The sequence below is a fragment of the Lutra lutra genome, chromosome 6, assembly GCF_902655055.1.
Source record: "Lutra lutra chromosome 6, mLutLut1.2, whole genome shotgun sequence".
In the NCBI taxonomy this organism is placed as follows: domain Eukaryota; kingdom Metazoa; phylum Chordata; class Mammalia; order Carnivora; family Mustelidae; genus Lutra; species Lutra lutra.
In genome coordinates, this window is record NC_062283.1 from 137429282 (window position 1) to 137445570 (window position 16289).

A 16289-nucleotide genomic window follows, 5' to 3' on the forward strand; every position below is an offset into this window, starting at 1 on the left:
AAAACAATATTAGTGATTTCTCCTCAACAGGCAAAGTATCACTACAATTCACACAGTGTAGGTATATTCTTTAAATGTCTTTTAAACTATTTAAAATTATTCATTAAACTTCTATACTAGAATTGCTAACCCTTAAAAACCTAAATTTCTTGTGGAAATGGAGAAGTACACGGTAGTTCACTCTTATCCTAGCATTCCTAGCTGATTGGCAGATTTTAAATTCTGTTCACAATTTTTAGAAACACATGACTTCTCATAGTACATTTTCCAGTTTGACACAGGACATGCTTACCAACAGACCCACATATTTTGAGTTCCTTTGTAAAAGGAAACGAAAAGTAGATAAATCTATGTTCCATGAATAAATAAATAAATAAATAAATGCAGGCTAGAACAGTTCATCCAGCTTCTGTTAGAGCCCTACACATATCTGGTCATACCTGATTCAGTCAGCTGCCTTAGGTTCCTCCAGGTGCTGTTGTTTACAATGTGGCTATTTAGTTCTCAAAGCCCAGAACTAACATGAGTGTTTCCAGTGACTGAAGAGGATGGGATACTTTATTATCTATCATACTTACCATAAGTCTAGCATTATGTGGCTGATTTTATGCAGTTTATAGGATAGGGAGATGATCGTGAATGAAAGTGATGTACTCTCGCTCCAACATTCACTTTGTCTCAGAGCTAAAGTGTGGTCACTGAAAAAAAAAAAATCACTCCTTTTTTTTTCCTCCTCTGCAAACCTGAAGGTAGCCCTGCTCGGAAATAGGATTCTCTGTAGAATCTACGGGTTGCTAAGTGGTTCCATAGCTGGAGGAATAGCATTCCTCTGCTTCTACTTCCAGAGCCTGAGAAGGTGCGTTGAAAGTTGGCCACAGGTCCATATGATTCTCCTACACTTGCAGAGAAAGGGGACTTGAAGCTACGTGCCTTCAAAAAGAAGGGAGAACTGCCTATAAATTATATCTCAGCAAACTTGATTCTTACAAAAGATGGCGGTAAAATTCACCAAGTGCCCAAAAGAATCCAGTTAACTTGTCACACCCATAGGCGCAGGTGTCTCTGTCTAGTGGTTTTCAAGGGCAGAAAATCTTCCTTGCTGGGCGGGCAGGTCCGAGCCCCGCCCGTCGGCGCCCCGCCCACTCGGAGATGACAACCCAGGCGGCTGCGTGGCCCCGGCGCGGTTCAGTCGGTCGCCGCCTCCCCCGCAGCGTTGCTCAGCGCCTCCGCTCTGCGCCTCAGCTCAGCCGGCGGCTCCGCTGGGGCTAGATCTCGGCCGCTTCCTCTGCCTCTCCCGGCGCCGGCCGCGGGGCTCTCTCGCCTCCGCCGCCCGTGGAAGGAGGGAAGGTGGGCGACGCCGAGCGGCTTCTCCGGGACAGAGGTCCAGTCCCTCTCGGCGGGAGACAGGCGCCCGTTCTGCTTCGCGGCCGCCGGTTGCTTCGGACGCCGCTCCGCGCCTCCCCGGGAACTGCCCCGGCTCGGGGTCGCGATGGAGCCCACGGCCGCCACCACGCTCACGGGGCGCTCGCGGCCCCTGTTGCTGCCGTTTCTCCTGCGGCTGCTGCGCGGGATCGCGGCGGCGCCGGCCGGGTGGGTCGTGGGCGCGCCGCGCGGCGGAGCGGAGACAGGTGAGTCCCGGGAACTTGGGAAGCTTGTCGCCGGCGTGGGCCGCCACCCCCCACCCCACCCCCGCCAAGTCGCGGCCGCCCGCGGGCTCCTTGCCCGCTCCCCGGAGTCCGCCGCCGGGACTTTGCCGCCCTGTGGAAAAGAGGAACCTGGGCGACCACGGACTGCCCGGCTCTGGGTGCTGGAGCGGGGGAGGGGGGGGACAGGCCGCCGCGGGGAGTCCGCTGTCGCCCCCGCCCCCGCCTGCCCCCTCGGGGAGCGGGAGCCCAGCCCTGGAGCCCCGGGCTGCGTTCAGGACAGGGCGATCGCGCAGGGCCGGGACCCCGCACACCCCCGCGACTCTGGCACTGAAGCAACTTCTCCAGGAGTCACCACCCCCGCCCCTCCAGAGCTCCCCCTGGATATACTTTGTGGACCTTTTAGGGTTTTTCTGTTTGGGGCGTTTTTCGTTTGTTTTGCTTCTATTTTATATCATTCTGACTTATGCATTTCTCTGAGCCTTGTGATCCCTTCCTCTAGTCTCTGCTCAGAAAATTCTTGATAATCTAGTCAGTGCAACAGGGGACAGGCCTTTCTTCACTTTACCTGGACTCATCCTTAGAGCTCATTAGGGCCATCTTCTGGGCCCTGTGGAATCCTGTGACCCATGATCTTGAACTCTCCCTTCTCTGACTTTGGATTCTATCCTCACTGTCCCTACCCTGCCCCAGCTCCTCAGGAGCAGCCCCCGCCCTGCCTCTCATCTTCCACAGGACACTGGCCTGTGTCCTGACAGTCCTGTGACATGCAGGCCTCCTCTGCTATGGCCAGGCTGGCCTGTGCGTGCACTGGGTAGAGTGACTGATGCAGCCTTTGGCCTGGTAGGTGTGGGTTCCCATCTGGGGATTTGTGGCTTCCTGCCAGGCAGAGGTATCCTGATCCTATCCCAAAAGGGGAAGGACGCCAGCCTCTACACTAGGGTGAGCCCCTGTGCAGGAACAGTCCTTGCTCTGTCTTGCACACATTCTATTACTGTCACCTGGATGGCAGCGGGGTGCCCGCAGCTCTTTTTCTTCCAGCACCAACCTCCACCTGTGTTTTTCCTTCCCAGACGCTCTCTTGCTTTCCTACAATTTCTCCATCACACCTCAGGCCAGGCCCGGACAACCGTGGTGTGAGATTCAAGGCCAGGTCAATGGAAACGAGTTTCTTCATTATGCCTGTGGGAGCAGGCGGGTCAGACCCTTTGGTCCTTGGGGGATGAAGCTGAAGGACACAGCATTTTGGAACACACAGATGGAAACTCTGGAAGACCTGGGGGAAGAGCTCAGAAAGAAACTGCTGGACATCAAAGCAGAGAATTTCACTGAGAGCAGTAAGTCCGAAGGCCCAGGGCAGAAGGAGAACACTTTGGCAGGGCTGGGGAGCTATGGTGTTCCTGTAAAACTTCCAAGTGGGTCCCAGCAGCCAGGGCAGACAAGGAGGCCAGAGCAGGACTCGCAGGGCCTAAGGGGAGCTGAGGCGTGTGCAGTGGGTGGGGCAAAGGATTGGTCAGGTCCAGAGGCTGACCTGTTTCCCCTGCTGGGGGCGGGGGCAGGTTCTGTCACCCTGCAGGGCTGGCTCATGTGTGAGCGTGGGGCCGACGGACACACCAGAGGATCCTGGAGGTTTGTCTTCAATGAGCAGTTAACCTGCCTCTTTGACCCGGAGAAAAGAAAGTGGATACAGTTTCCTCCTGGAGGCCAACAGGTTAAGGACATGTTGGACAGTGACAGAGAGCTGACCGAGCTCCTCGTGAAGATCGCAAATGGAGACTGTAAGAGATGGCTCCAGAAACTGCGGGAGCACAGCCATGAGACGCAGGAGACCACAGGTAACTAGAAGACTGGATGGAGTGCTGGTCCTCTTGAAGAGATTGGCCAACCCCACCATACTGTGTGTGTGTGTGTGTGTGTGTGTGTGTGTGTGTGTGTGTGTGTAATGATGCATACATGATGAATTGTTCTTAGGAGTACAAGGGCCACTAGTATGTTCTAGTATCCTTCCTTTCCCTGCTCACCTACTGGCATCTCTCCCTACTGCACATACCTTTGGTTCTCTCTCTGTGGATTTCTTGCTGGCCCCAACCTGAAAGCCTCATTCTGTTTCCAGAGATTTACTTCTTACTGTTCCCTTTTCTGAGTCTCATTGTTGTTTTTTGTTTCCCCTGGTCTCTTTCTCAAAATCCTTCAGTGCCAGGTGAAATGTCAGCTCCTGATAAGATGTCTCTGTCACCATCCATACGTGTCCCCTCCTCTTCTGTCACAGCAGGAGTCTATACGGAAAGCCTTGCTTCCCCCATTAGCTATATGATCTGCATGAACCGTCCCCCCCCCATCCCCAGGATGAGTCACAGCGGCTGCCACAAACAGGGCAGAAGGAGGACATCTGGGCTGTAGGATTACGTGGGGGCAGCAGCAGCTAAAGACTCATGCCCCCAGTTTGGGGCCCCTAATCAGGGCTCTCACTACTGTGTTTCTATTTCAGGAGCACCGGCCACAACCCTGCATGGACCTCTGGTCAAAAGCGCAGCCGTCAGACCGATCACTTCCGTCCTCCTTGTGGTCCTCACGCACTTAGTCCTCCTTGTTGTCCAAGGCATAGTCCTTTGAGTAACAGGTACTGTGGGCATAACTGAGTCAGAAGTGAGAGGCAGATGGCCCGAGGTGAGCGCAGAGAAAGGTGAATGGCCAGCCCTTGTCCTATCACCTGAACCTTCTCACGTGAACATGAGACCAGATGCGTTGGACTGTATTAGCTTCTCCCAAGAAAGAGACTCATCGGGAGCTGTTGATGTAGAGGTTGAGGCAGATAATTATTATAAGGGATTGGCTCACGACTAGAGCTGAAGAACCAGGGAAGCCGGTGGTGGGGTTTCCAGCGCAAACCCGAAGGCCCGAGAATCAGGGCATCTGTGGTGTAAGTCTAGGTCCTGGTCCAAAGAACCAAACACCAGGAGTGCTAATGACCAATGCTGAGGGCAGGAGAAGGATGGCCCAGCCAAACTGAGAGCAAAGTCACCTTTCCTCCGCCGTTTGTTCCATTCAGGCCCTCGTGGATTTGATGAGGACAGTCTCCTTTACTCAGTCTACTGATTCAAATGCTCATGTCTTCCAGAAACACTCTCTAGACAGACCCAGAAAGAATGTTTTCCCAGCTCTTGGGGGGTGTCCCTTGGCCCATCAAGTTGACCCATAAAAGGAGCCAGGACCAAGTTCTCACATGCTTGATAGCTGTTACCTGGGCAAACTTATCCTTGAGCTCTGCTAGTGCCTCGTTAAGGCTGGTGCGAAAGCACAGGGCTCCCCTGCCCCTGACCCCAAAGTTTGCATCCTGTTTTTGCTAAAGGGATTGAGCAAAATCAGGCCTGGCTGAGACCAACTTTTCACCTGGGAGGGGCCCGAGTGAAGGCTGGTGTGCCGACAGTAGGAGCACCGGACATGGGCAACCCTCTGGCTTGGGGGAGAGCAGCAGGTGGCTGCATGTGCTGTGTCCTAGGGATGGGGGACCTCTCCATGCTGCGTCCAGGAGAGGGGCCCGTGTCTGAACCAAAGAAGAGGGGTGGGAAGGCCGTTGCCCACCCAACCAAAGGCTGGCTTGCAGGGCTCTGCTCCCATGCTACTCGGCTTGGGTGGTGGCAGCTAACCAGAGGGCCCATGGGAGAGGCTCTCCAGGATGAGATTCGAAGGCCAGAGCTCCAGGGTCCCCTGGGATACCTGGCTCAGCCCTGGTGTGCTCAGAACCTGGCAGCTAGCCTCCTGCAGAGCCCAGAGACCCAGCCAGCTGAACTGCTCCCGCCTTGAGCAGAGGTGCCTCAGAGTGCCTCAGGAGGGGGCACTGAGCTGCTGTTAGAAGGGGATGCTGTCACCTGACCGGAAAAGGAAAGGGTGTGGCAGGGCAAGGACAGTCACGCTCAGACCTTGTGTTCAGCTACCAAGGGGAGGAGAGGCTGAAGACAAAGGAAGATGGTTCTTTGCCTATAATCTTCCCCAAGGCTACAGGAACCAGGATCCAGGTCCCTTTCTGGGGAGGGCTCCCAGCCACGCTCTTAGGCCTTCTCACCTGGCCAGAGGGGGGCCAGGATCTATGTCATGGGAACAGAGGAATCATTGGTGGCTTTAGTCTTGAGCCTAGGTGTTGAGTAGTAGGGCCTGGATCTGACTGTTTTGTGGTAATGAGGGAAGGGTTTGGTCAGGCTGCTGGACCCAGGGGTTGGGTGTCCCAGGTTAGGGGTGGGGGTAGTGTAGGGTGATACTTGACCCTCGGTATGAGCTGGGCTTTGAGCCAGGCAGTAACTCGGGAGGGAGAAGCCCAAGAAGACTGACCCAAGATTTTCTCAGCCACTGGAACAAGCTCCTGTTTCTCTTTTAGAGGCTGAAGTTGCTAAGGAAGGCCTGAGGATCTGCTCTCCTGCACCCGCTCTCCCTTCTGATGAGTGGCTTCTACCTGCTGTCCATGTCCACCGATGGGACCTTCGATCCCTATGGCGAAGGCAGAATCCTCCAGTCCTCCAGGAGATCGTGATTATGGTGGAGATGAAGTATTTCCCTGCCTTCATTCTCGGTCATGATGACCCACCTCTGCACTTTTTCTTAACACGGATGTTCTGGTGCTAACTGTTGTGATTCCTGTACTTGGCCTTCTAACTGCCTGGACGAGACTTCTGAACAAGGAGAATATTTCCCAAGTTCTCCTTCGGTGTTGGAAATCAGACACTCGTCAATATCATGAGCTACTCATTGCTGAAAGAATAGTGTGTGAAAGTGGAGAATCTCAGGGCTTCTTTCTTCTGCCACTCAGATCTATTGACTAGGACAAGATTGTATTGATGATAGTTTCCTTTAGTAATTTATCCTTTGAATAGGTATTTAAGTAAAATATTAAATAAAGGTTACATTATTTCAGAAGTTTACATTATGACGCAGTGGGTAGAAATGGCATTCAGTCTCTCTGAAACCACCTCTCAAGTAGTCATCTGTCAGTGTCAGACATGATCCTGACATTCCGGATGCAGAGAAAATTCTGGAAATCAAGCAATGCGATTAGGATTTCCCCAGACCAGACATCTCCAGTAGTGACTCTCCTTTGATTCCTCCCCTCCGACTCACCTCCTTCAAGGCACAGTGAGTCTTTAAGAAGGAAACAGATCTGCTTCTAAAAGTTGAGATGCCCTTCAACAGATGAATGGATAAAGAAGATGTGGTCCATATACATAATGGAGTATTACTCAGCGGTCAGAAAGGATGAGTGCCCAACTTTTGCATCAACATGGACAAGACTGGAGGAGATTATGCTGAGTGAAACAAGTCATGCAGAGAGAGTCAATTATCATATGGTTTCACTTACTTGTGGAGCATAAGGAATACTTTGGAGAACATTAGGAGAAGGAAGGGAAAAATGAAGGGAGGCGGTAATCGGAGGGGGAGATGAACCACGGGAGACTGTGGACTCTGACAAACTGAGAGTTTTAGAGGGGGAGGGTGGGAGGGATGGGTGAGCCTGGTGGTGGGTATTAAGGAGGGCACGTATCGTGTGGAGCACTGGGTGATAAATGCATACAGTGAATCATGGAACACTAATGATGTGCTACACGGTGACTAACATAACAATACAAAATAGTAATAATAAAAAAATTGTTTCATCATGGACAAAGGATCAGTATCCAGAATATATAAGGGGCTCCTGCAAACACATTGGAACAAGTCTGGTTCTCCAAAGCTGCAGTACATGGCAAATAAGCCTATGAAAAGATTGAAACTCTCACAAATAATCAAGAAAACTCTACTTGGAAGGACAATGGGAATGGAAAAAGGTGGTAAAAGGTACAAACTTGCAGGTATGAGACTCATAAAGTCTGGGGATTGATGTGCAGCAGAGTCACAATAGCTAATATTACGGAACTGTGTATTTGTTCTTTATCTTTTTTTGAAACACAAGTATCTATTAGTTTAATATATTAAAAATTCAAATTCTATCCAGCCAACTTAAAATATTATATTATATAACCTGAGCATATGAAAGGGGGAAAAAAGCCACTGATTGGAAACTGAATCTTACCCAGAACATTCAAGAGGCAACTTTTTGTTCTTTCATATAATTCCAAGATTAACTAAGTCGCGCCAGAACAATTTCCTAAAACGCACCATCTTTTATTACGACAAATCTTTAATGTCACGTTGCTTAAAATTTTCATTAAACTTTTACTTACCAAATTTAGCCTAAAATTGGAAGCCAATTCCTCTCACATTTACATAATTCAGGTCCATTAGTGGCTTAATAAATACGGTATCTTGTTTACTGACTGGCATGAGAAAATCTGATTTTTTTTACTGGAAGCCATTATTGGGGCACCTGGGTGGCTCAGTCCAGTAAGTATCTGCCTTCTGCTCAGGTGAGGAGCCCAGGATGCTGAGAGACAAGGCTCCCCTTGTGGCCTCTGCCTGCCTCGTTCTTAGTGCTCAGGAACCAACCCCACCCCACCCCCCGTCACCCCCCGCATCACCCCTACCCCATTGTTCTCTCTCTCCTTCTCTCTCTCAAATAAAAAATATGGAACAGTCATTGAGTTTCTCTGAGTTGCTAGGTCCAGTAACACTGGTATAAAAGCCATGGGCTCCTGGGACGGGGCAAAGCCCAGGACCACCCACAGGCAGCAACATGCTCAGCTCTCCCTCGAGGAGGCAGAGCACACAGCTCTCCTTGGGTGGTGGCAGGTAAGACAGAGGGCCCATGGGAGAGACTCTCCAGGATGAGATTCGAAGGCCAGAGCTCCAGGGTCCCCTGGGATACTTGGTTCAGCCCTGGTGCTCTCAGAACCTGGCAGCTAGGCTCCTGCAGAGCCCAGAGCCCCAGCCCGCTCAAATGCCCCTGCCTTGAGCAGAGGTGCCTCAGAGTGCCTCAGGAGGGGACATTGAGCTGCTGTTAGAATGGGATGCTGTCTCCTGACCGGACCAGGAAAGGGTGTGGCAGGGCAAGGACAGTCACACTCAGACCTTGTGTTCAGCTACCAAGGTGAGGAGAGGCTGAAGACAAGGGAACACAGATTTGTGTCTAAAAGCCTCCCCAGGGATCCAGAAACCAGGATCCGGGTCCCTCTCTTTGGGTAGGCCTCCCAGCCCCTCCTTTATGGCTTCTGATCCAAAGGGTGGATCAAGATCTAATTAAAGGGAACAGATGATTCATTCCCAGTTTTACTCTTTTTGTATTTTAAGATTTTATTTATTTATTTGACAGATGCCCAGCAAAAGAGGGAACACAAGCAGGGGGAGTGGGAGAGGGAGAAGGAGAAGCAGGCTTCTCATTAAGCAGAGACCCCGAAGAGATGTGCGCCTCAATCCCAGGACCCTGGAATCATGACCCGAGGAGAAGGCAGACGCTTAAGGACTGAGCCACCCAGACACCCCCCTGGTTTTAGTCTTGAGCCCCACTTTTTGGTAGGGGGCCTGGAGCTGAATCTGTCTTGTGCTAATGAGGGAAGAGTGTGTTCAGGCTCTGGATCCAGGGGTTGGGGTGCTGTGGGGGGGGGATGCTGGGCCATCAGTGAGGACAGGTCTTTGAGAAAGGGAGTGACTGTGGGGTGGGGAGGGCAGTAGGACTGATCCAGGATTTCCTCAGCCACTTGAACAAGCTCCTGTCTGTCTTTCAGAGGCTGAGGTTGCTACAAGGAGCCCCTGGGATGTGCTCTCCTGCACCCACTGTCCCTCCTGGGGGGTGGTCTTTCCAACATCTGCTGTTCACCTTAACCAACGGGAGCTTTGACCCGTAGGTAGGGTGGAGGGAGAACCCTCCAGATCACCATGATTGTGGAGGAGATGGAACATTTCATTGCCTTCATTCTTGGTCATGATAATCCACCTCCGCACTCTTTCATAACATTAACACTGTCTTCTGTTGGTGCTGACTGCTGGAATCCCAACAGTTTGCCTTCTAACTGCTTAAACAAGAATTTTTTTTTTTTGAAGAGAGCTAAGGTGGTAGAATAGTGGGAGGACCAAGGCTTCCTTCATCCCTCAAACACAGCTAGATAAACATCAAATCATCCTGAACACCCAAGACAGTGATCTGAGGATGGACAGAACAAACTACACAATGAGGGGGAGAAAAGAGGCCACGTCATCATGGAAGGTAGGGGTTGCGGAGGTGTGATTTGGGGGAGAAGGGTACTGCAGGTGCTGCAGAGGGGAAGGGGCCCTGGTCGTGGAGCGAAGCGATAGAAAGACAGAGGGAGACTGCATCTGCCTGCTATTCTGTCTGCCTGTGCTCGCTCGCTCTCCTCTCTCTCTGACAAATAAATAAAATCTTAAAAAAAAAAAAAAGAAAAGAAATGAAAAGAAAGACAGAGGGAGAGAGGAGCGCACAGGGGACCACACAAGGCAAACACTTCCCCAAAGCCATGGACTGGGAAAATGAGATGGGTTGATGAGAGTTTTGACAACAACCAGCAGAGCTCAAAGACTGGAGTTTCAGAAGTCTGCGGTGTGGGCTGTGTGGAGTCTGGCAGGCATAGCAGCTGTCCTGTGGAGAAGGAGGGCGGACAGCCTGGGAGCTGAGAGCCTGATCTGAGGTTCCCTTGGGATGCGCTGGGAAACAGGGTTCTTGTTTCTTAGGGAGCATCTGGGAGAGGTGGCATTGCCTCTGAGGGGACAGAAGAACCAGTGGACCCCATCGCGTTTCCCCCTCACCCAACTCCTTAGCATAGCAGCAGAGACACCTCCTGAGGGTGGCTAACCTTGATGCTGGCTTTTGGCTGCACTCTACTCCAAACTCCAAGCTCCTTTTCCTTGGTGTGGCTTCTCTCTGGGAGAAAGCTTCATCAGTCCCAACATGGGAGACCTTCCCCCAAAGGACCAGTAGGGGTCCTGGCCACACCAGGTTCCTAAAGTTTGTAGACTTGGAACAAAGCCAGTGTGCCTGGCATAGAGCACAGGTGCACTGCGTTGCGGGGGAGGGCGGTGGAGTGGGGGGTGGGTGGCAGACGGCCTGGACACAGGGTGAAGGCAGGGATCTGAAGCGAGTACCGGGTGTGATATTCTTACTCTGGACTCACTTGTGAGGCCCCACAGAAGGGGAGAGAGGATGCTTAATTTAGCCTAAGGATGTGGGATGGTTAATTTTGCCTGTCCACTTGGAGAATATTTTGGATAAAATTGACATTTAAATGGGTGAGCTTCAAGTAAAGGAGAATGTCCTTCAGAACACTGCCGGGCCTTGTCAAATCAGTGGAAGGCCTGAAAAGAACAAGAATGACCCCCCGCAAAGAACGGGGAGCTCTCCCACAGACTGCCTTCAGACTCCATCTGCACCGCGCTGAGTCTCAGGATGGCTTCAGGATGTGGAGTTGACGGCTTCCACAGGCACATGAATGAGTAAATCTCTCATCATCTCTCTGCCTGTGTGCATGTCATACTGCTTCTATTTTCTGGGGAAGTCTGACTGAAACAGGTGGGTGAGGAAGACTTAATGGCAGGTGATATTTGTGCCCGGCTTTCACAGGATGCAGGCTGTTGGCCCATGTGATCCAAACTTCCTAACAGAGGAAGGTTCTAGAACAGAAAGCCTGGAGGCTGATGGTGAGAACCTTAGGGTTTTGGAGAGGAAGAGATTTCAGGAGGTGAAATGGACCAGGGAAGTTGTGTGGGAAATCCCTTAGCAGCCATGAAGGATTCAAGCAGGAAAGTCATTGGGAACGCATTGTCCACAGAAGGCTCAGAGGGTGATCTAATCTCCAAGGAGCTTGGATTCAGGTGACTGCCATCTCCTACACCAAAGTGAGGGTCAGGGTCTCTAGAGACTAAGGGTGCATGCCTCCCAATTCCAGTCCTCAGCTGCTCTCCTCTCTCGAAAGGCCTGGGGTGACCATGCTGATGAGGGACAGGAGGGAGAGGCTGCCCAAGGCTGGAGCACAGAGAGGGAGAAGGGAACAAAGAGGGAGGACCTGACTTAAAAATGACCAGGAGCTGTTTGGAGACATTTAACTTGTCACGTCAAATTCTGAAACTGATGTATTTCTTGTGTCCTCATTTTTCAGAACCATACACATTTTTGAAGCAAGCCTAAACTTCTTAAGACATTGTGAGTCTTGTAGCGAACACCTTTTTTCCTGAACCATATGACAGAGGTGTCACACTGATGTCCTCCCAGTTTTTGTGATGTCTGATGCCAACATTTTAGCATATAGTTTCCCCACACTGGGACATTCCCCTGGGTCACCACAGGATCATCTCCTAGTAGGTCTCATGGTACCTGAGGGCCTCCTTGTCCTCAGGCTCTGCTTTGAGTTGTTCCAGCAGTGTCCAATATGGCCAAAGAGATCAATGGACATGGGCATTTTCCATTTCCTGGATGTGCTGAAGATGGGGGTTAGAGTGTTTTATTTGCCTTTCTGGTGGGTTGGTTTCATCTGTAAAGGTAGGTGAAGAGATTCAGATGTAGGAGGCCACTGGGAGTGTAAGTTGTCCAGAAGCTCTCAACATATACTTGAAAGCTTTGTTCAGCTGGTGTTTTAACCCATTTCTGTGTCATTTTTTTAGCGTAGTTCAGATTATTTAGTCTTAGAGAGAAACAGAAATCTCCTAACACACTGTATATATTGTACATCAGTTGGATATCCTATGGCTAATTTTTTGCTATGACACATAGCACCGCGGTAAACAATCCTACATCTCTATTGCTTTTTGGTCCCCATGTGTTTCCAGCCTTGAATTATCACTGGGATTGCCATGCAGTGGGATGAAAACACCAACCACCATCCGGATAGGGTGAACCATAGGGCAAAAGAGTGATTCCATTTAAACTCCTACCAACACACAAGAGAATTCTTGTTATTCCATTTCCTGTCCACCACTTCCTATAATGCTCTTTAAAATGTGGTCAGTTTGATGCACGTATAAAGCAAGCCAGTTGTTCTTCGTGTTACCTTGATTACTTGGGATGTGTTCAGCGATTTCATAGGCTGATTCACTGTCGGTGACTTGCTTTAAGCATTTGCACAGATCTCCGGAGAACCATATTTATACTTATTTATTTGCAGGAGCTCTTTGTATATACTGGATACCAATCCTTTGCTCATGAGGAAATAAGTCAACTGTTAGAAGCAGATCTGTTTCTGCTGTGAAGGCTCACTGTGCACTGAAGGAGGATGATAGGAAAGTCAGTGCTGTAGGTAAGGGACCTAGGGAAATCAGGAAGATTCTGCACTGCTTCATTCCCAGAATATCTGTTAAACTCCGAAGTGTCAGGATCATGTCTGAGACTGACAGATGACTGCCTGGAAGTTGATTTCCAAGCCATCCATAAATTGTATCTCCACAAGAAATCTAGCAGAATCACACTTATTTTAACCTGATACAGTAGAGGAAGAAAAAAAATTCCCTGAGTTCTTACGGGATATAAAACAAATTCCATTGCAGAAATGTCTGTTCATGTCCTCTGCCCATTTCTTGATTGGATTATTTGTTCTTTGGGTGTTGAGTTTGCTAAGTTCTTTATAGATTTTGGACACTAGCCCTTTATCTGATATGTCATTTGCAAATATCTTCTCCCATTCTGTCAGTTGTCTTTTGGTTTTGTTCACTGTTTCCTTTGCTGTGCAAAAGCTTTTGATCTTGATAAAATCCCAAAAGTTCATTTTTGCCCTTGCTTCCCTTGCCTTTGGTGATGTTCCTAGGAAGATGTTGCTGCGGCTGAGGTTGAAGAGGTTGCTGCCTGTGTTCTCCTCGTGGATTTTGATGGATTCCTTTCTCACATTGAGATCCTTCATCCATTTTGAGTCTATATTCGTGTGTGGTGTAAGGAAATGATCCAATTTCATTTTTCTGCATGTGGCTGTCCAATTTTCCCAACACCATTTATTGAAGAGGCTGTCTTTTTTCCATTGGACATTCTTTCCTGCTTTGTCGAAGATGAGTTGACCATAGAGTTGAAGGTCTATTTCTGGGCTCTCTATTCTGTTCCATTGATCTATGTGTCTGTTTTTGTGCCAGTACCATGCTGTCTTGATGATGACAGCTTTGTAATAGAGCTTGAAGTCCGGAATTGTGATGCCACCAACTTTGGCTTTCTTTTTCAATATTCCTTTGGCTATTCGAGGTCTTTTCTGGTTCCATATAAATTTTAGGATTATTTGTTCCATTTCTTTGAAAAAAATGGATGGTACTTTGATAGGAATTGCATTAAATGTGTAGATTGCTTTAGGTAGCATAGACATTTTCACAATATTTATTCTTCCAATCCAGGAGCATGGAACATTTTTCCATTTCTTTGTGTCTTCCTCAATTTCTTTCATGAGTACTTTATAGTTTTCTGTGTATAGATTCTTAGTCTCTTTGGTTAGGTTTATTCCTAGGTATCTTATAGTTTTGGGTGCAATTGTAAATGGGATGGACTCCTTAATTTCTATTTCTTCTGTCTTGTTGTTGGTGTAGAGAAATGCAACTGATTTCTGTGCATTGATTTTATATCTGACACTTTACTGAATTCTTGTACAAGTTCAAGCAGTTTTGGAGTGGAGTCTTTTGGGTTTTCCACATATAGTATCATATCATCTGCGAAGAGTGATAGTTTGACTTCTTCTTTGCCAATTTGGATGCCTTTAATTTCCTTTTGTTGTCTGATTGCTGAGGCTAGGACTTCTAGTACTACGTTGAATAGCAGTGGTGATAACGGACATCCCTGCCGTGTTCCTGACCTTAGCGGAAAAGCTTTCAGTTTTTCTCCATTTAGAATATTTGCGGTGGTTTTTTCACAGATGGCTTTGATAATATTGAGGTATGTGCCCTCTATCCCTACACTTTGAAGAGTTTTGATCAGGAAGGGATGCTGTACTTTGTCAAATGCTTTTTCAGCATCTATGGAGAGGATCATATGTTTCTGCAAAGAAGACATCCAGATGGCCAGCAGACACATGAAAAAGTGCTCCATATCACTCGGCATCAGGGAAATTCAAATCAAAACCACAATGAGATATCACCTCACACCAGTCAGAATGGCTAAAATTAACAAGTCAGGAAATGACAGATACTGGCGAGGATGCGGAGAAAGGGGAACCCTCCTACACTGTTGGTGGGAATGCAAGCTGGTGCAACCACTCTGGAAAACAGCATGGAGGTTCCTCAAAATGTTGAAAATAGAACTACCCTATGACCCAGCAATTGCACTGCTGGGTATTTACCCTAAAGATACAAACGTGGTGATCCGAAGGGGCACGTGCACCCGAATGTTTATAGCAGCAATGTCTACAATAGCCAAACTATGGAAAGAACCTAGATGTCCATCAACAGACGAATGGATAAAGAAGATGTGCTATATATACACAATGGAATACTATGCAGCCATCAAAAGAAATGAAATCTTGCCATTTGCGACGACGTGGATGGAACTAGAGGGTATCATGCTTAGCGAAATAAGTCAATTGGAGAAAGACAACTATCATATGATCTCCCTGATATGAGGGAGAGGAGATGCAACATGGGGGGTTGAGGGGGTAGGAGAAGAATAAATGAAACAAGATGGGATTGGGAGGGAGAGAAACCATAAGTGACTCTTAATCTCACAAAACAAACTGAGGGTTGATGGGGGGAGGGGGCTGAGAGAGGGGCGTTGGGGTTATGGATATTGGGGAGGGTATGTGCTATGGTGAGTGCTGTGAAGTGTGTAAACCTGGCGATTCGCAGACCTGTACCCTGGGGATAAAAATATATGTTTATAAAATAAAAAAAAAAATTCCAGATGAATTAGTCTTTTATAAGAGATATGCTTCTTTCAATATATGTAGATGGAAATAAATTGCTGAAGACAATAATCACATTATAGATATTTCCTAAAGATTTTTTTTTTATTTACTCATTTTTGAGAGAGAGAGAGAAAGCGTGCCTGAGCAAGAGCAGCAGAAGGGCAGAGGGGGAAACAAACGCCCTGCTGAGCAGGCAGCCAGATGCAGGACTCCCCCCAGGACCTGAAGATCAAGTCCTGAGCTGAAAGCAGATGCCCCAGGAACTTAGCCACCCAGGCCCGGGAAAATAATCACTTATAAAATATCCCATTTACGGGCGCCTGGGTGGCTCAGTGGGTTAAGCCTCTGCCTTCAGCTCAGGTCATGATCTCAGGGTCCTGGGATCGAGGCCCGCATCGGGCTCTCTGCTCAGCGGGGAGCCTGCTTCCCTCTCTCTCTCTCTCTCTGCCTGCCTCTCTGTCTACTTGTGATCTCTCTCTGTCAAATAAATAAATAAAATCTTTAAAAAATAATAATAAAAAAATAAAATATCCCATTTAGAAGTCAATGAGGTTAATGGGTTGATTTTAAGGAAAGTAAAAGACACTTAATAAAGTTGTTAGAAAAGATTTAAAGTCAGTGAGGACACAGAAAATGTCTCTGAAGTTCTAGAGCTTCAAACAGTATCTTTTTGGCGATACTGTCTGCAAGGACATGGTCCTCTCAAGGACAGAAGGATCCGATATTGCTCTACCAGAGGACAACACAGAAAAAGTTTTTGTTGAGATTCTTCAGTCCAGCATTTAAACATTTCAGTGCAGGAATTCCATCACTTAGCACTGAGAGAAAACAGCATAGAATGTGCCAGTGGAAAGTGCTGAACAGGAGAGGCACGAAATCAAGAAGGGACATGGGAGGTTCCCTGTCCTGCAACAGG

At 48.6% G+C, this 16289-nt stretch overlaps 2 protein-coding genes across 3 annotated transcripts in view; one reads left to right on the plus strand and one right to left on the minus strand.

Moving 5' to 3' along the window:
• LOC125101686 (UL16-binding protein 3-like) overlaps positions 1-16289 on the minus strand; it is a 176166-nt gene that overhangs the window by 134128 nt on the left and 25749 nt on the right.
• Positions 1313-6149, plus strand: LOC125102724 (UL16-binding protein 1-like). Of its 2 annotated transcripts, none has more exons than XR_007128179.1 (5): positions 1313-1628; positions 2717-2980; positions 3203-3478; positions 4132-4310; positions 6016-6063. XR_007128179.1 is itself a non-coding variant. In XM_047734189.1 (5 exons), exons 1-4 carry the CDS (start codon positions 1490-1492, stop codon positions 4254-4256), a joined length of 804 nt encoding a protein of 267 aa, XP_047590145.1. In that variant the 5' UTR covers positions 1313-1489; the 3' UTR covers positions 4257-4263; positions 6016-6149. The 2 variants fall into 2 exon arrangements, 1 of the variants encoding a protein (XP_047590145.1); XM_047734189.1 differs by having other exon boundaries at positions 4132-4263; positions 6016-6149.